General features: G+C 49.1%; 1 protein-coding gene across 2 annotated transcripts in view; it reads left to right on the forward strand.

Annotated features, from left to right (window-relative positions):
- The window catches only part of LOC137306572 (small conductance calcium-activated potassium channel protein 3-like), a 63961-nt gene that overhangs the window by 21987 nt on the left and 24467 nt on the right, over window positions 1–17507 (forward strand). Inside the window, exons 1-3 of one of the 2 annotated variants that reach the window (XM_067975857.1) lie at window positions 2013–3708; window positions 4505–4923; window positions 10150–10291. In XM_067975857.1, coding sequence (XP_067831958.1) covers window positions 4511–4923; window positions 10150–10291 — 555 coding nt within the window. In that variant the 5' untranslated portion in view covers window positions 2013–3708; window positions 4505–4510. Of the gene's footprint in view, window positions 1–2012; window positions 3709–4504; window positions 4924–10149; window positions 10292–17507 lie in introns of those variants that run through there. The other variant, XM_067975856.1, reaches the window with a different exon arrangement.

Here is a 17507-nt window from a genome sequence, read left to right on the forward strand (position 1 = left end):
CCCTTTAATCCACACCCCCCTCGCCGACCCCCTGAAAGCACTGTCTATCGGTGGGGTTCCTTTGGGCTGCTCTCCACCGCCCACCCCCCCAACCCCCCCCACCCCACAAAGTGGCCAATCTTCACGAGTCCAGACAACAAATGTCGGCAAGTTGTAATGATTTTGAAATTGCCGTCCCCGTGTTCAAATCCCTCCTTGGCCTCGCCCCCTCCCTATCTCTGTAACCTCCTCCAGCCCCACAACCCTCCGAGATCTCTGCATTCCTCCATTTCTGGCCTTTGCGCATCCCCGATTTCCTTCGCTCCACCATTGGCGGCCGTGCCTTTAGCTGCCAAGGCCCTAAGCTCTGGAATTCCCTCCCTAAACCTCTCCGCCTCTCTACCTCTCTCCTCCTTTAAGACGCAGCGTAAAACCTACCTTTTTCACCAAGCTTTTGGTCACCTATCCTAATATCTCCTTATGTGGCTCGGTGTCAAATTTACGCTCCTGTGAAGCGCCTTGGGGCATTTTACTACGTTAAAGGCGCTATATAAATGCAAGTTATTGTTGATAATCAACTGTGATGGGGACCCACAGTCCCTGGATAATTGTCAGGAACAGGAGACCTGGCTACTTGCCCCCATCTCCCTCACTCTCTGAGCTAATTGTAGCACCCATCTCGACTGTGATCAGCTAACTCAGTACCGACTGGGGAATCAACCTGGCGCTTTCCAATTTATTCGGCTTATTGCTACTCTGGGTTGTGTAGCTTGAAGTTGGAGAGCTAAAATTAGCCCTTCGAGAGGCTGCACAGCAGCTTGCTTGCACTGACTGCCCGGGTTCAACCTTGGACGAGGTGGTGAACCTGCACCTTAGCAAAGATCAGCCCCTTCAGGAAAACGGGGCAAGTCACCCGGGTTGGCCTAAGGTAGAGGAGCCTCGGACTGTGCTGTTCAGCGACTGCTCGATGCAGAAGAGGGAGGCCATTCAGCCCATCCCGAAAGACACTGCAGCCCACCCCCATGACAGCATCCAATCCAATCGTCTCTTCAATGATGCCAGGGTGCCCCCTCCACTCCACTACCCAGAGCCCATCCACCCCCTCGTGTCACCCGCTCTCTTTATCAGTCCGCCATTTTAGTGTCAGCCGTGACTCAGTGGGTAGCACTCTCTCTCTCGCCTCTGAGTTAGAAGGTTGTGGGTTCGAGTCCCACTCCAGAGACTTGAGCCTATAATCCAGGCAGACAGTCTCAGTGCAGTACTGAGGGAGCGCTGCATTGTCGGAGGGGTGTTTTTCAGATGTGAGGTTAACTCGAGGCCCCATCTGCCCCTCTCAGGTGGATGTAAATGATTCCACAGCCATTATTCAAAGAAGAGCAGGGGAGTACTTCCTGGGCCAATATTTATCCTTTAACCAACATCACTAAAAAACAGATGATCTGGTTGTCTGTTGCCAGCATGGGTTTGATGGACCGAATGGCCTCCTCCTGTGCTGTTATGGTCATTATCATTTGTGGGATCTTGCTGTGTGCAAATTGGTTGCCGCGTTTCCTATATGCCAACAATGACTACACTTCAAATAGAGAACCCTGGGGACCCTCCCTTGGATCAGCCTCTCCCTGAGAAGGGGTCTTCCCGACTGTTTGTGACAACTGAGTCACAACAACATCAAACTGTTCAGAGACGGGACCAAAATGGCAGCCAACCCCAGCACCCTGGAGAGATTTTTGGGCCTTCATGGCAATTCCGGGAAGGACACTGTTAAAAATAAATCCCGATACTCAATCTGCCTGTTTAAATTCTAAGTGATATCACAAATAGAATCACCGTACTGTGGAGATTGTCCGTTTAAAGTGTTGAATGAGGGAGTCAGGCAGAGATACACTTCATTTCACACGTGGCACTCCATGGCCTACACTGGGAAGCTAATTAGCTATTACTGGACTTTGATGTTGTCTCCTAGGCAACGGGAATAGCACACTGTGGCATTCCGTGCTCAGAGAATTGTTGTCGCTCTCTCTCCCTCTATGTCTCTCTTATCTGTCTCTCATTCTTTGTCTGTCTCTCCATTTCTCTGTCTTCTTCTGCCTCTCTCTCTCTCTCTGAGGTTCCATTTCTCTCAGTCTGTCTCTCATTGCGTCTGTCTCCCTCTCCATTTCTCTCTCACTTACTGTTTCTCCCTCTCCATTTCTCTGTTTCTCTCTGTCTGTCGCTCCCTCTGTCTCTCCTCCTCCATTTTTCTCTCTCACTCACTGTCTCACTCTATTTCTGTCTGTCTCTCCCTCTCCATTTCTCTCTTTGTCTGTCGCTCCCTCTGTCTCTCCCTCTCCATTTCTCCCTCACTTGCTGTCGCTCTCTATTTCTCCATCTCTGTCTCTCATTCCTCGCTCTTACAATGACAGAGAAGGCTGCAGTTTCTCTCTTATCTCCTTCACACAGCCCCCGCTTTCGATATCCTGCTTCATCTGTGATCCTCTCTGAAGCATGTTTAAGTTGATTACTGTTCCTTGAGCATCTAACACCAGCCAGAACCCTCTCTATGGCACCAACCACTGGGTCACTGGAGGACTCCACAACCTTGGCTCAAATAAAGATCAGTACAGATCAGGGAGACCATTCAGCCTTTCCATAGAAATCTACGATTCCCCTATCACAGCATCCAGCTCCTTCTTGAATGCCTCCAGTTTTGGAATGATTCTACCCTGAGCTTGATCCAGTTACTGATCACTGATTCTCCCCAACATCAGTCCTGAAGCTGCCTTTTCCCAGTGTGTACCCGTGACCCCTCGTCCTATGGTCATGGTTTCATGTAAAGTCCTTTTCCACATTTCATAGCTGTGGCTCAGTGGGTCCCACTCTCACCTCTGGGTTAGAAGGTTGTAGGTTCATAATCCCACTCCGGAAACATAAGCACATAATCTAAGCTCATACTCCCAGTGCAGTCCTGAGGGAGTGTTGTGACTGTTGGAGGTGCTGTTTTTTCGGATGAGATGTTAAACCGAGGCCCTGTCTGCCCTCTCAGGCAGATGTAAAAGATCCCATGGCCACTATTTTGGAGAAGTTTCCACACTATTTCCACACCGCCTGAGGAAGGGGAAAGCCCCCGAAAGCTTGTGGGATTAAAAATAAAATTGTTGGACTATAACTTGGTGTTGTAAAATTGTTTACAATTGTCAACCCCAGTCCATCACCGGCATCTCCACATCATTTTGAAGAAGAGCAGGGGAGTTCTCCCCGTTGTCCTGGGCCAGTATTTATCCTTCAACCAATATCACTAAAAACAGATGATCTGGTCATTATCACATTGCTGTTTGTGGGATCTTTCTGTGCACAAATTGCCACGTTTCCTACATTACAACAGTGACTACACTTCAAAAAGTACTTTCATTGGCTGTAAAGCGCTTTGGGAATTCATGAGGTTGTGGAAGGTGCTATATAAATACAAGTTCTTTCTTTCTTTAACCAATTCTGGTTTGCTTGTTATCCTCATTTACCTCTGCAAGGTGCCCTCTCCCCCGCCTCCTTTCCAAAGTTTTTAGAACCTTTTCTCAAGAACTTTCTCGCAGGCTGGGGTATTGGAGGCTAAGCACAAGGGTCGTGCAGAGTACAAACGGAGGTTGTACTGGGAGGATTAGGATGTTAGAAAAAGGAATGTCGGGTCCCAGTGGCCGAGACTTGTCCTTGACTCGCCACATCTTGCCAATCAGCGAATAAACAACAAGTGACGTGGTAAGAATCTTCCAGAGCTCTGAGCAATGCTTCCCTCTCCAGTCACCGTGAAGTCCTGAATAGGGGAAAGGACAGGAAGCATTAAATAGTAAAATGCTGACTGACTGACCACCTCGAGGCAGAATGAACTCTTCAGCCCCTGGTGACCACTTGTTTATCATAGAATCATACAGCACAGAAGGAGGCCATTCGGCCCATCATGCCTGTGCCAGCTCTTTGAAAGAGCTATCCAATCAGTCCCACTCCCCTACTCTTTCCCCATTAACCCTGCAAATTTGTTCCTTTTCAAGTATTTATCCAATTCCCTTTTGAAAGTTACTGTTGAATCTGTTTCCACCGTCCTTTCAGGCAGCGCATTCCAGATAATCATAACTCGCTGCGTAAAAAAATTCTCCTCACCTCCCCTCTGGTTCTTTTCCCAATTATCTTAAATCTGTGTCCTCTGGTTACCGAACCTCCCACCAGTGGAAACAGTTTCTATCAAAACCCTTCATGATTTTGAACACTTCTATTAAATCTCCCCTTAACCTCTCTGCTCTAAGGAGAACAATCCCAGCTTCTCCATATAACTGAAGTCCCCCATCCCTGGTACCATTCTAGTAAATCTCCTCTGCTCCCTCTCCAAGGCCTTGACATCCTTCCTGAAGTGTAGTGCCCAGAATTGGACACAATACTCCAGCTGAGGCCTAACCAGTGATTTATAAAGGTTTAGCATAACTTCCTTGCTTTTGTACTTCTAAACAGACTTTCTGCTGGTTTTACTCTATCAAAACCCCCTGTCATTTCTGTCTTGCAGCTTTTCATGATAGACAACGGAGCTGATGATTGGAGGATAGCCATGACATATGAGCGGATTTTCTTCATGAGTTTGGAGATGTTGGTGTGCGCCATTCACCCGATTCCCGGACGCTACATGTTCCACTGGAAGGCCCGCCTCGCGTTCTCATACACGCTGTCGGAGACCTGGGCCGACGTGGACATCGTCCTCTCCATCCCCATGTTCCTCCGGCTCTACCTCATTGCCCGGGTCATGCTCCTCCACAGCAAGCTCTTCACGGACGCCTCCTCGCGCAGCATTGGGGCGCTCAACAAGATCAACTTCAACACGCGCTTCGTGATGAAGACGCTCATGACCATCTGCCCTGGGACCGTGCTCCTCGTGTTCAGCATCTCGCTCTGGATCATTGCCGCCTGGACCGTCCGGGTCTGCGAGAGGTGAGAGGGTGGATTTCATCCTTAGTGAGATGGAGGGAGGTCGGTGCTGAGGAAGGGGTCTCACTCCCACCTTACATCCAGTCTACAGCACAGAGACAGGCCATTCGGCCCAACTGGTCTGTGCCAGTGTTTATGCTCCTCACCCTACCCTACTTCATCTCACCCTATCAGCATATCCTTCTATTCCTTTCTCCCTCATGTGTTTATTTAGCTTCCCCTTAAATGCATCGATGTTATTCGCCTCAACCACTCCTTGTGGTAGCAAGTTCCACATTCTCACCACTCTGTGGGTAAAGAGGTTTCTCCTGAATTCCCTATTGGATTTATTAGTGACTCTCTTTATTTATGACTCTAGTTTTGGTCTCCCCCGCAAGTGGAAACATCTTCTCTACGTCTACCCTGTTGAACCCCCTTCGTAATCTTAAAGACCTCTATCAGGTCACCCCTCAGCCTTCTCTTTTCTAGAGAAAAGAACCCCAGCCTGTTCAGATCCACATTGATCTCCCCCTCATGAGCTTCACCTTTAGGATTTGGCATTATGTCCATTCCAAACCAATGGGATGAAAATCTCTTCAGCCTTCTGTCAGTCATGGCTCAGTGGGTAGCTCTCTCTCTCACACCTCTGACTCAGAAGGTTGTGGGTTCAAGCCCCACTCCAGACACTTGAGCGCATAAATCCAGGCTGACACTCCGGTGCCAGTATTGAGGGAGTGCGACACTGTCGGAGGTGCCATTAGTCAGATGAGACGTTAAATTGAGGCTGAGCAAGGCGCTATAGAAATGCAAGTTCTTCTGACTGTAGGGACCCTGTATCAAATTTCCCAGTTCCTATCGGGGATGGGCTCAAAGCATAAAACTACCTAACTCAGCACTAACGAGACAATCTCACTGCCAGAGGCCACAGGTTGGCTGTTGAGGGAAATGGGAAAATGTTGCACTGGTGGGGTGCTTTGGGGTAGGGTTGGGTAGAGTTTGTTAGGGGGCCCGCCTCGTATCGAGTCTGAGGCACTCTTGTTCTCTGTTTCAGTCCGGGCACTTCCATCGGTCATCTTTGCACCAACGTCAGAAGCAGCGGACTGAGTGATACAGAGACAAGAGAGTGTAACCACAGAGAGGTGTAAGAGTGAGACAGACAGAAAGACACAGTCTGTTTGAGAGTGAGAAAGGAAGAGTGAGAAAGAGACAGACAGAGAGAGGGTAAGCAAGAGAGAGTGGGAGAGACAGATAGAAACACTGAGAAAGAAATGTGAGAGAGTCAGGCAGATAAGAGAGAGAAAGTGACAGAGAAAGAGAGACACACACATATGGACAAACAAATCGAGAGAGAGAGCGAGAGACACGCACACAAACAGAAAGAAACAGAGGGACAGACACATGCTGAGAGACAGAAAGAGAGATAGATACACAGTGAGCTTCTGCCCCTATAAAGCACCGTAAAACACACAGAAGATGGCCCACACCAGTCATCATCATGGCCCAATTAGTGTCATATTATGGGCTGTTGACTCGCCGTCACTGGAATTGAGTTGACGACATACAAGTGTGTTTAATTTGGGCTACCATCTTTTATTCTCGCCAAATATCTGGTGTCCCCTGTGAGCAGTTCAGATCCTCATAGAATCATAGAATGATACAGCCCAGAAGGAGGCCATTCATCCCATTGTGCCTGTGCCGGCACAGGCACAATGGGATCCACTTCGTCCCACTCCCCTGCTCTTTCCCCATAGCCCTGCAATTCTCTCCCCTTCAAGTATTTATCCAAATCCCTTTTGAAAGTTACTGTTGAATCTGCTTCCACCACCCTTTCAGGCAGCAAATTCCAGATCATAACAACTCGCTGAGTAAAAAAAAAATCTCCTCATCTCCCCCCTGATTCTTTTGCCAGTTACCTTAAAAGAAGGCAGAGGCATCAAGAATGAGGGTGAGGGAGGGAAGGAGTTGGAAAACCAGTGCAGCCAAAATTCTGGCCGTTGCTAATTTTGGTAAAAAGGGTAAAGACTAAAAAGTGATAGAATGGAGGCTGAAAGCAGTGAAGGAGAGTTGGTCTTTATTTCCCCATTCTCAGCCTTCTAAAACTGGATCAAAAAAGCATTACCGCAAAATCTATTCATGTTCGGTCGTTAAGGGCTCATTAACACCATTAATGAGCATCTCCTGCAATATTTCACAACCACAGAGTTGAATCAAATAGTATTTTACTCCGGGTCCAGCATTAACTTAAAATTCTGATTCTCGCGTTCAGATCCCTCCCTGGCCTTGGTATCCTCCTCTAGCCCTACAACCCTCCCCGAACTCTGCGTTCCTCCAATTCTGGCCTGTTGTGCATCCCCCATTTCCTTCGCCCCACCGTTGGCGGCCGTGCCTTCAGCCGTCTAAGCTCTGGAATTCCCTCCCTAAACCTCTCCGCCTCTCTCTCCTCCTTTAAGAGCTCCTTAAAACCTCCCTCTTTGACCAAGTCCTAATATCTCCTTACGTGGCTCGATGTCAAATGTGGTCTGATTACACTCCTATAAAGAGCCTTGGGGACACTACGTTTCACCACGTTAAAGGCGCTGTATAAATGCAAGTTTATGCAATGTTGTTGTTGATTTGAAAGTATCATCTCTGGGGACAGTTGGAGACTTTTACCGTCACCTTATGTCCCCAGCTTTCAGCGGATGACAACCTATCAGGAGGTCCGGCTGTTGCCGATTTGCATGGCCCCAGTAAGTGGGCTACAACACGAGTCCCTTGTTGGGTCCGCGTGTAGACTGACACAGGCCGGCTGAATGTCTGCCCACCATCCCACGTCCACTGAAGTCATGAAGCCCCCGAGCTTGACGCATTGGCCAGGCAGTCACTGCCAATCTGCGGGTGACAGTAAACCTGGGAGGCCAGCAATATAACAGTGGTCATAGATCCTCCCTGCTGGTGTGGAAATGGGGCTCGGGGCAGAAATAGGGCACAGGGTGGAAATGGGGCAGACTTTGGGAGGTAGCACTTTGTGGGTTTGAGCCTCACTTCAGAACTTGAACCCATAATCCAGGCTGACACATCAATGCAGCGCTGAGGGAGTGCTGCACTGTCATAGGAACCGACTTTCAAATAAGCTGTTAAACCCAGGACCCCTCTGCCTGTTTGGGTGGATGTTAAAGATCCCATGGCACTATTGAAAGAAGAGCAGGGGAGTTCTCCCTAGTGTCCTGGGCCAATATTCATCCCTCAACCAACATCAACAACAACAAAAAAAGAACTGGTCATTCAGCTCACCGCTGCTTGTGGAATCTTGCTGTGTATAAAATGGCTGCCGCGTTCCCTACAAAACAACACTCATCGCACTTCAAAGTAATTCACCATTCATGTAGCACTTTGGGATGTTTCTGAAAGGTACAATAAGCTACTGTATAAATGTCCTTTTTTTCCCCGTTTTGAACCATAGTTTAATTGTCAAGTGACAGATTAATTCAGTCCATCGGTCCCTGAACTATTCCTTCTGTATCACTCACTCTCCTAATTGAGTTTGCTGTAATGAATCCCAGCTATAACCAGGTTTCAAAGACATACCTTAAGGCTCCAATCTCTGCTGCCTGAAGACTGAATGTAACTTTATTCAATTTGTGACTCTGGAATTGTACTGCATTTCAGTTCCAAAACTGGGTGAATTTCATATTCTAGATGGACACAAAAGCTTAGACCTGTACCAGTTACAGTTCACATATGGTAAATAAAGATCACCACTGTCACTTAAGAGGGAGCTTGAGAGACAAGGACATCTTAGGGAACTCTCGCCTCTGACTCAGAAGGTTGTGAGTCCCACTCCAGGGACTTAAGCTCATAATCCAGGCTGACACTTCCAGTGCTGCACTGTCGGAGGAGCCGTCTTTCAGATGTGACGTTAAACCAAGGCCCCGTCTGCCCTCTCAGGTGGGCGTAAAAGATCCCACGGTACTATTTCAAAAAAGAGCAGAGGAAGTCTCCCTGGTGTCCTGGGTCAATATTCCTCCCTCAACCAGGACTACCAAGAAACAGAGCATCAGGCCATTTATCTCCTGGATACATGTTTTTAAAGATATTTTGATGCCACCCAGTCACACAGGCTGTTGACTCAGGCTAAGGTTATAGGGCTGGATTCAAGGGTGGTGGGATCAGTCCGATCTTCCAGCTGAACCGACGAAGGTCCGATGGGGGAAGGCTGCAGGCAGGAGATGCGTCTGGTTGGAGAGGTGGAGGGGTGGGAAGGGGAGAGAGAGGGAAGTGAGAGGCTTTCAGCATCCTCCGTGTGGCGGCCAATATCGTGAGATCATCACCTGAGGACGGGGAGCTGTGTGTTGAAGAGCAGCTAATGGTCGCTTCGAGCATGTGGGAAAAATCTATTTGCATTGGTAATGGAATCAAAATGATTAAGAAAAATAAATTAGAGCGGAGGCAATCAGGAGAGAGTCTGAGGATAGATTAGGTGTGACGTGTGCTGGGGATCAGAGTTTTCTGTTTTCATAAAATTTAACCCTCAGTTACTGACTCGTTGCCACTCTGAGCTTGTGGTATTTGTGAAAGAAAGAACAAACCTGCATTTCTCTCGCTCCTTTCATGACCTCAGGACGTCCCAAAGTGCTTTACAGCCCATGAAGTACGTTTGAAGTGCGGTCACTGTTGTAATGTAGGAAACACGGCAGCCAATTTGCGCACAGCAAGATCCCACAAACAGCAATGTGATAAATGACCAGATCATCTGTTTTAGTGATGTTGGTTGAGGGATAAATATTGGCCCAGGACACCGAGGAGAACTCCCCCTGCTCTTCTTCCAATAGTGGCCGTGGGATCTTTTACATCCACCTGAGAGGGCAGACAGTTTCATCCGAAAGGCGGCACCTCCGACAGTGCAGCACTCCCTCAGTCCTGCACTGGGAGTGTCAGGCTGGATTAGGTGCTCAAGTCTCTGGAGTGGGACTCGAACCCACAACCTCCTGACTCAGACTGAAAAATTTATCTGGTCATTATCACATTGCTGCTTGTAAGATTTTGCTGTGTGCAAATTGGCTGCCGCGTTTCCTACACTTCAAAAATTACTTCAATGGCTGTAAAGCGCTTAGGGATGTCCTGAGGTTGTGAAAGGCACTGTATAAATACAAGTCTTTCTTTTTACATCACAACAAGCAACTGGTGTGAAGGGATTTGAGCCATTTCTCAGTCTTTATGTCGCTTATGTTCACTCCATGACGTCCTAACTCTCTCCGTCTGTCCCCCCAGGTACCACGATAACCAGGACGTCACCAGTAACTTTCTGGGGGCGATGTGGCTCATCTCCATAACGTTCCTTTCCATTGGATATGGGGACATGGTCCCCAACACTTACTGCGGGAAGGGAGTCTGTCTGCTGACTGGGATCATGGTAAGTGAGCCTCGACAGTATTTAACCTGGACGGTTCAGGCCGCAGCATGGGGACTGTGCCCCAGGAAAGGTCAGCGCATTCAGGGTCAGGGGGAACAGAAGGACAGGAGGAGGCAATTCAGCCCCTCGAACCTGTTCCGCCATTCAGTTAGATCTTGACTGATCTGTATCTTAACTCCATCTACCCGCCTTGGCTCCGTAACCCTTAATACCCTTGCCTAACAAAAATCTATCAATCTCAGGTTTCAGTTGTCCCCCAGTCTCAACAGCTTTTTGGGGAGAGAGTTCCAGATTTCTACTCCCCTTTGTGTGAAGAAATGCTTCCTGACATCACCCCTGAACAGCTGAGTTCAGATTTAAAGGTTATGCCCCTTTGTTCTGGACTATCCCACCAGAGGAAATAGTTTCTCTCCATCTATCCTATCAAATCCTTTAATCATCTTAAACACCTTGATTAGATCACCCCTTAATCTTCTTTACTCAAGGGAATACAAGCCTGGTCTGTGCAACCTGTCCTCATAATTTAACCCTTTTAGTCCTGGTATCATTCTGCGGATGAAGAAGAGGGAGGAGGAAAGAAATACTGAAAAATAAATCTGTTTTGACTCCAGGCTTAGGGTATGGTGTGTGTGTTTGTGGGGGGGGGGGAGGGAGGGGTGAACAGAACCTATAACTACAGCCCCTTAACTACACTCACTGAATTCTGGTCTAACCGGCACCCATGGCCTCCACGTGATCTTGTACATCCACCTGAGAGGGCAGACGGGTCCTCAGTATTTATCCCTCAACCAAAATCACTACAACAGATGATCTGGTCATTATCACATTGCTGTTTGTGGGATCTTGCTGTGCACATTTCCTACATTACAACAGTGACTACACTTCAAAAAGTACTACATTGGCCGTGAAGCGCTTTGGGATGTCCTGAGGTCGTGAAAGGTGCTATATAAATGCAACTCTTTCTTTCTTTCTCTGGGCAACAAGTCCTGGGCCATAAATGCCCACATCTCGAGAACAAACTGACAGAAACAGATGCAAAGCAGGTTTGGAAAAGTAAGGAGAGATGACGGAATTTTGCATGGTGGAGGAGGTGGGTCCGAGGAGGCTTTCAAAGCCGGGGGAGAATGGTCGCATTGCGGAAGGGAACCCCAGAGATTAGGGCCGAGACAGCTGAAGGCCCTGGTGATAGTGGAGTGAAAGCAGGGAGGATACGCTGGATCCCCTGACCCAGGACAAACCCTTGGATTCTCCTGTATCACTTTTAGAAAGGAGCCCAGCCTGTCCACCAGGGAGTGTTGGTGTGAGTTACGTTTATTTCTGTAACATTAGCTGGTGACTCAGTGCATTCCACTGTCTATCCTGACTCCCAGGCTATATCTAGAACAAGGGTTCATCAGCTGGGAGGGATTAGCAATGGAGGGTATTCCCCATTCCAAGCAATGGCTAATGTTCCAGTCATCAAGGACAAACGGAGAGAGCAACATAGGATCAGTATTAACAATGCACCACCTACTGTGGAGCAGGGTCACACAGACTAGGAAGATCCTAGGTTTGTTCCCCGGTCTGTGCTGAGTTGGCTGATCTTGGCTGGGAGACCGCTACAATGAGTTCATAGAATCTTACAGCACAGAAGGAGGCCATTCGGCCCATTGGGCCTGTGCCGGCTCTTTGAAGGAGCTATCCAACTAGTCCCACTCTTTCCCCATAGCCCAACAAATGTTTCCTTTTCAAGTATTTATCCAATTCCCTTTCGAAAGCTATTGTAGAATCTGCTTTCACCGCCCTTTCAGGCAGCACATTCCAGATCATAACAACTCGCTGAGTAAAAACATGTCTCCTCATCTCCCCTCTGGTTCTTTTGCCAATTATCTTAAATCTGTGTCCTCTGATTACTGACCCTCCTGCCAGTGGAAACAGTTTCTCCTTATTTACTCCATCAAAACCCCTCATAATTTTGAACACACTCCAACAGCAAATCCCTCCCTGCAACCTTTACCACTGAGAACGGCAGCAGGCACATGGGAACACCATCACCTGCACCTTCTCCTCCAAGTCACACACCATCCCATCGGTCGTTCCTTCTTCATCGCTGGGTCAAAACCCTGGCACTCCTGACCAAACAGCACTGTGGGAGAACCTTCACCACTCAGACTGCAGCGGTTCAAGAAGAAGGCGGCTCACCACCACCTTCTCAAGGGGCAGCAAAGGAGGTGTAAAAAAAAAGCCAGCCTTGCCAGCGGCGCCCACATCCCGAGATCAAATAAAAATAAAATTGGCCTCCGCCCCCCCCACCCCCAGCTTTAGGAAGAAGGACAAAAAGATCAGCCGTGGTTCCTGCTCCTGATCGTGATCCAGTGACTCCCTGCCGGAAAATGCCCTAGTGTCAGGTGACGGCGAGATCAGGCTCAGCTGCGATGATCCCCACGGTCGAATACCCCCGCTGACACTGACTGCCCAGGGCTCCCATCCGAAGAGCGGTCACTCAGGTGGAGGTCGCGGGCAGGTGCCACCTGGAGCTCCTCGCCTGCCACCGAGGGTCTGGCTCAAGTTACGACCTGCGTCCTCGCGCACTCAGAGTGACCGCTCCGCTTTCCGGTGCCGCATCGTTGAGCTTTCAACATTCCTGTGTCAGGAGAAGAGGTCAGCCAAGCGACTCCCACCCACTCCTCCTCTCCCCCCATCCTGCCCCCCCGCCCCCCCCCCACCACCACGACTTCGACAAACTTCCAGCAAGAAACCAACCGCACCAGCTGTCTGACAGTCATGTCGGGGAGAGCAGCTGCGCCCAACTGTTGGGTCACCGCAGAAATCTGAGCCGTGTGTTGCAATGATTGTGGATAAAGCTCTCCCCCTCATCCCCCTCCCCCTCCCTTGGTCACTTCGACAAGCATAGTGAAATGCCCTGGGCCATTCATAATATTAAAGGTGCTTTTGTTACTGTATGGGATATCTGGGAGCTGGGACTGGCTGCCACTGATAGCAAGCCAGCATTAGAGACCAGATCTTCATAGAATCATAGAATGATACAGCACAGAAGGAGGCCATTTGGCCCATTGTGCCTGTGCCGGCTCTTTGAAAGAGCTATCCAATTAGTCCCACTCCCCTGGCTCTTTCCCCATGGCCCTGCAAAATTTTCACTTCTCAAACATTTATCTAATTTCCTTTTCGAAAGTCATTATTGAATCTGCTTCCACCGCCCTTTCAAGCAATGTATTCCAGATTGTAAGAATCTGGAGAAATTCATGCAGTCTTTTTACTTGATGCAGCCCTTTTGACACTCAGCAGCTGGTAACTACTCCAGGACTTGAGCCCATAATCCAGGCTGACACTCTTAGTGCAGTACTGAGGCAGTGCTGCACTGTCCTTCAGGTGAGACGTTAAACTGAGGCCCCGCCTGCCAGTTCAGGTGGGGCATAAAAGACCCTAATTCAAAGAAGAGCAAAGGAGTTCTCCCTGGTGTCCTGGCCATCATTCCTCCCTCAACCAACATCACTAAAAAGACTATCTAGTCAGTACCTCATTGCTCTTTGTGGGATCTTGCTGTGCAGAAATTGGCTGCCGTGTTTGCCCACATATCACCAGTAACTACACTTTGAAAAGTATTTCATTGGCTGCCTTTGGAAGGTTTTGCTACGTTAAAGGTGCTATATAAATGCAAGTTGTTGTTGGCTGTAAAGGGCTTTGGGATGTCCTGGGGAGGTGAAAGGCACTATATAAATGCAAGTTCTTTCTGTCTTTCACTACAGTAAGGCACTAAAGCTCCCGGTCACAAATGAAACACCTTCTCTCAACACAAGACATGCCAAGAGTGATGAGCCTTCCCAATTGCTTCTTCATCTACTACAAGCACTTTGACCGTCACTCGGGGTGACTGAGGGCTGTGCAGGCCTATTTGCCGCTCAAGTAAATTGAATTCACAAGAAGGTTTACACAACAGCCCCTCTGGGAGCTCAGCACATTGTGTCTCAATTAAAAATCCACAGTATGTTGCTGGGACACAATCTCTGGGGAAACTGGGTTCAATTTGTTGAATTGGGGACCCACCATGACACCTGGTGGGAGATTGGATCAGTATATTTCAGTTGAGAGACCAGCAGCAGGTCAGTGTGTCTCCGGAGGTGTGACTCAGTTTGAATCAAAAGTCCTTGGGTAGGTCCATTCATTCTCCAGATGTCTTGGTTTTAAAGCCTGCCCTAAATATCCTCTCTTGAGTCCTAAGGATGGTTCATGAGACGAGGGGTGCTCACTAGGTAGTGGCCTGTCCTTCCCAGTCATGCAGCCTTTGACACGGTTGGCCAAACCATCCTCTTCCCAGGCCTCTCCTCCAATGTCCAGCTCGGTGATCCATCCAGTCCTAGCCAGAGAATCTTCTGCAATGGCTTCTCTTCCTGATCCTGCACAGTTACCTTTCCAGCTGGGGGCACTGGACAGTGATCAGGAGCAGGAACCCTGGCTGATTTCCCCCTCTCTCTCTAACCCAGGGGTCACTGGACAGTGATCAGGAGCAGGAACCCTGGCTGATTTCCCCCTCTCTCTAACCCAGGGGTCACTGGACAGTGATCAAGAGCAGGAACACTGGCTGATTTCCCCCTCTCTCTAACCCAGGGGTCACTGGACAGTGATCAAGAGCAGGAACCCTGGCTGATTTCCCCCTCTCTCTAACCCAGGGATCACTGGACAGTGATCAAGAGCAGGAACCCTGGCTGATTTCCCCTCTCTCTAACCCAGGGGTCACTGGACAGTGATCAGGAGCAGGAACCCTGGCTGATTTCCCCCTCTCTCTAACCCAGGGGTCACTGGACAGTGATCAAGAGCAGGAACACTGGCTGATTTCCCCCTCTCTCTAACCCAGGGATCACTGGACAGTGATCAAGAGCAGGAACCCTGGCTGATTTCCCCTCTCTCTAATCCAGGGGTCACTGGACAGTGATCAGGAGCAGGAACCCTGGCTGATTCCCCCTCTCTCTAACCCAGGGGTCACTGGACAGTGATCAGGAGCAGGAACCCTGGCTGATTTCCCCTCTCTCTAACCCAGGGGTCACTGGACAGTGATCAGGAGCAGGAACCCTGGCTGATTTCCCCCTCTCTCTAACCCAGGGGTCACTGGACAGTGATCAAGAGCAGGAACCCTGGCTGATTTCCCCCTCTCTCTAACCCAGGGATCACTGGACAGTGATCAAGAGCAGGAACCCTGGCTGATTTCCCCTCTCTCTAATCCAGGGGTCACTGGACAGTGATTAGGAGCAGGAACCCTGGCTGATTCCCCCTCTCTCTAACCCAGGGGTCACTGGACAGTGATCAGGAGCAGGAACCCTGGCTGATTTCCCCTCTCTGTAACCCAGGGGTCACTGGACAGTGATCAGGAGCAGGAACCCGGGCTGATTTCCCTCTCTCTCTAACCCAGGGGTCACTGGACAGTGATCAGGAGCAGGAACCCAGGCTGATTTCCCTCTCTCTCTAACCCAGGGGTCACTGGACAGTGATCAGGAGCAGGAACCCTGGCTGATTCCCCCTCTCTCTAACCCAGGAGTCACTGGACAGTGATCAGGAGCAGGAACCCTGGCTGATTTCCCCTCTCTGTAACCCCGGGGTCACTGGACAGTGATCAGGAGCAGGAACCCTGGCTGATTTCCCCTCTCTGTAACCCAGTGGGTCACTGGACAGTGATCAGGAGCAGGAACCCTGGCTGATTTCCCCTCCCTAGTCGAGGGGCATTGAGACTAATTGTAGCCCCCCTCCATTCAAATTGCATTTATATAGCGCCTTTAACATAGTAACACGTCCCAAGGCTCTTCATAGGAGCGTAAATCAGACAAAATTTGACACCGAGCCACAAAAGGAGATATTAGGACAGGTGACAAAAAACTTGGTCAAAGAAGTAGGTTTTAAGGAGCATCTTAAAGAGGAGAGAAAGGCAGAGAGGTTAAGGGAGGGAATTCCAGAGCTTGGGGCCTTGGCAGCTGAAGGCGTGGCCGCCAATGGTGGGGCGATTAAAATCGGGGACGCGCAAGAGGCCAGAATTGGAGGAGCGCAGAGATCTCGGAATGTTGTAGGGCTGGATGAGGTTACAGAGATAGGGAGGAACGAGGCTACGGAGGGATTTGAAAACAAGAATGAGAATTTTAAAATCGAGGCGTTGCCAGACTGGGAGCCAATGTAGGTCAGCGAGCACATGGGGTGAAGGGTGAACGGGACTTGGTGCAAGTTAGAATACAGGGCAGCAGAGTTTTGGATGAGCTGAAGTTTACAGAGGGTGGAAAGTGGGAGGCCGACCAGGACATTATTGGAATGGTCGAGTCAGCACCGACTGGGACTCCCCCAGTCCGTCTGGCCCAGCCTCTCACCCCCTTTAATCAGTTCAGGCGTCAGGGGAGCGATGAGATTTTAACATAAGAACATAAGAAATAGGAGCAGGAGTAGGCCAATCGGCCCTTCGATCCTGCTCCGCCATTTATTAAGATCATGGCTGATCTGATCCTAACCTCAAATCTAAATTCATGACCAATTTCCTGCCCGCTCCCCGTAACCCCTAATTCCCTTCACTTCCAGGAAACTGTCTATTTCTGTTTTAAATTTATTCAATGATGTAGCTTCCACAGCTTCCTGGGGCAGCAAATTCCACAGACCTACCACCCTCTGAGTGAAGAAGTTTCCCCTCATCTCAGTTTTGAAGGAGCAGCCCCTTATTCTAAGATTATGCCCCCTAGTTCTAGTTTCACCCATCCTTGGGAACATCCTCACCGCATCCACCCGATCAAGCCCCTTCACAATCTTATATGTTTCAATAAGATCGCCTCTCATTCTTCTGAACTCCAATGAGTAGAGTCCCAATCTACTCAACCTTTCCTTATATATCCGCCCCCTCATCCCCGGGATTAACCGAGTGAACCTTCTTTGTACTGCCTCGAGAGCAAGTATGCCTTTTCTTAAGTATGGAGACCAAAACTGTATGCAGTATTCCAGGTGCGGTCTCACCAATACCTTATATAACTGCAGCAATACCTCCCTGTTTTTATATTCTATCCCCCTAGCAATAAACGCCCACATTCCGTTGGCCTTATTGATCACCTGCTGCACCTGCATACTAACTTTTTGATTTTCTTGCACTAGGACCCCCAGATCCCTTTGTACTGCAGTACTTTCCAGTCTCTTGCCATCAAGATAATAACTTGCTCTCTGGTTTTTCCTGCCAAAGTGCATAACCTCACATTTTCCA

Source organism: Heptranchias perlo, chromosome 44, assembly GCF_035084215.1.
Source record: "Heptranchias perlo isolate sHepPer1 chromosome 44, sHepPer1.hap1, whole genome shotgun sequence".
Classification (NCBI taxonomy): Eukaryota; Metazoa; Chordata; class Chondrichthyes; order Hexanchiformes; family Hexanchidae; genus Heptranchias; species Heptranchias perlo.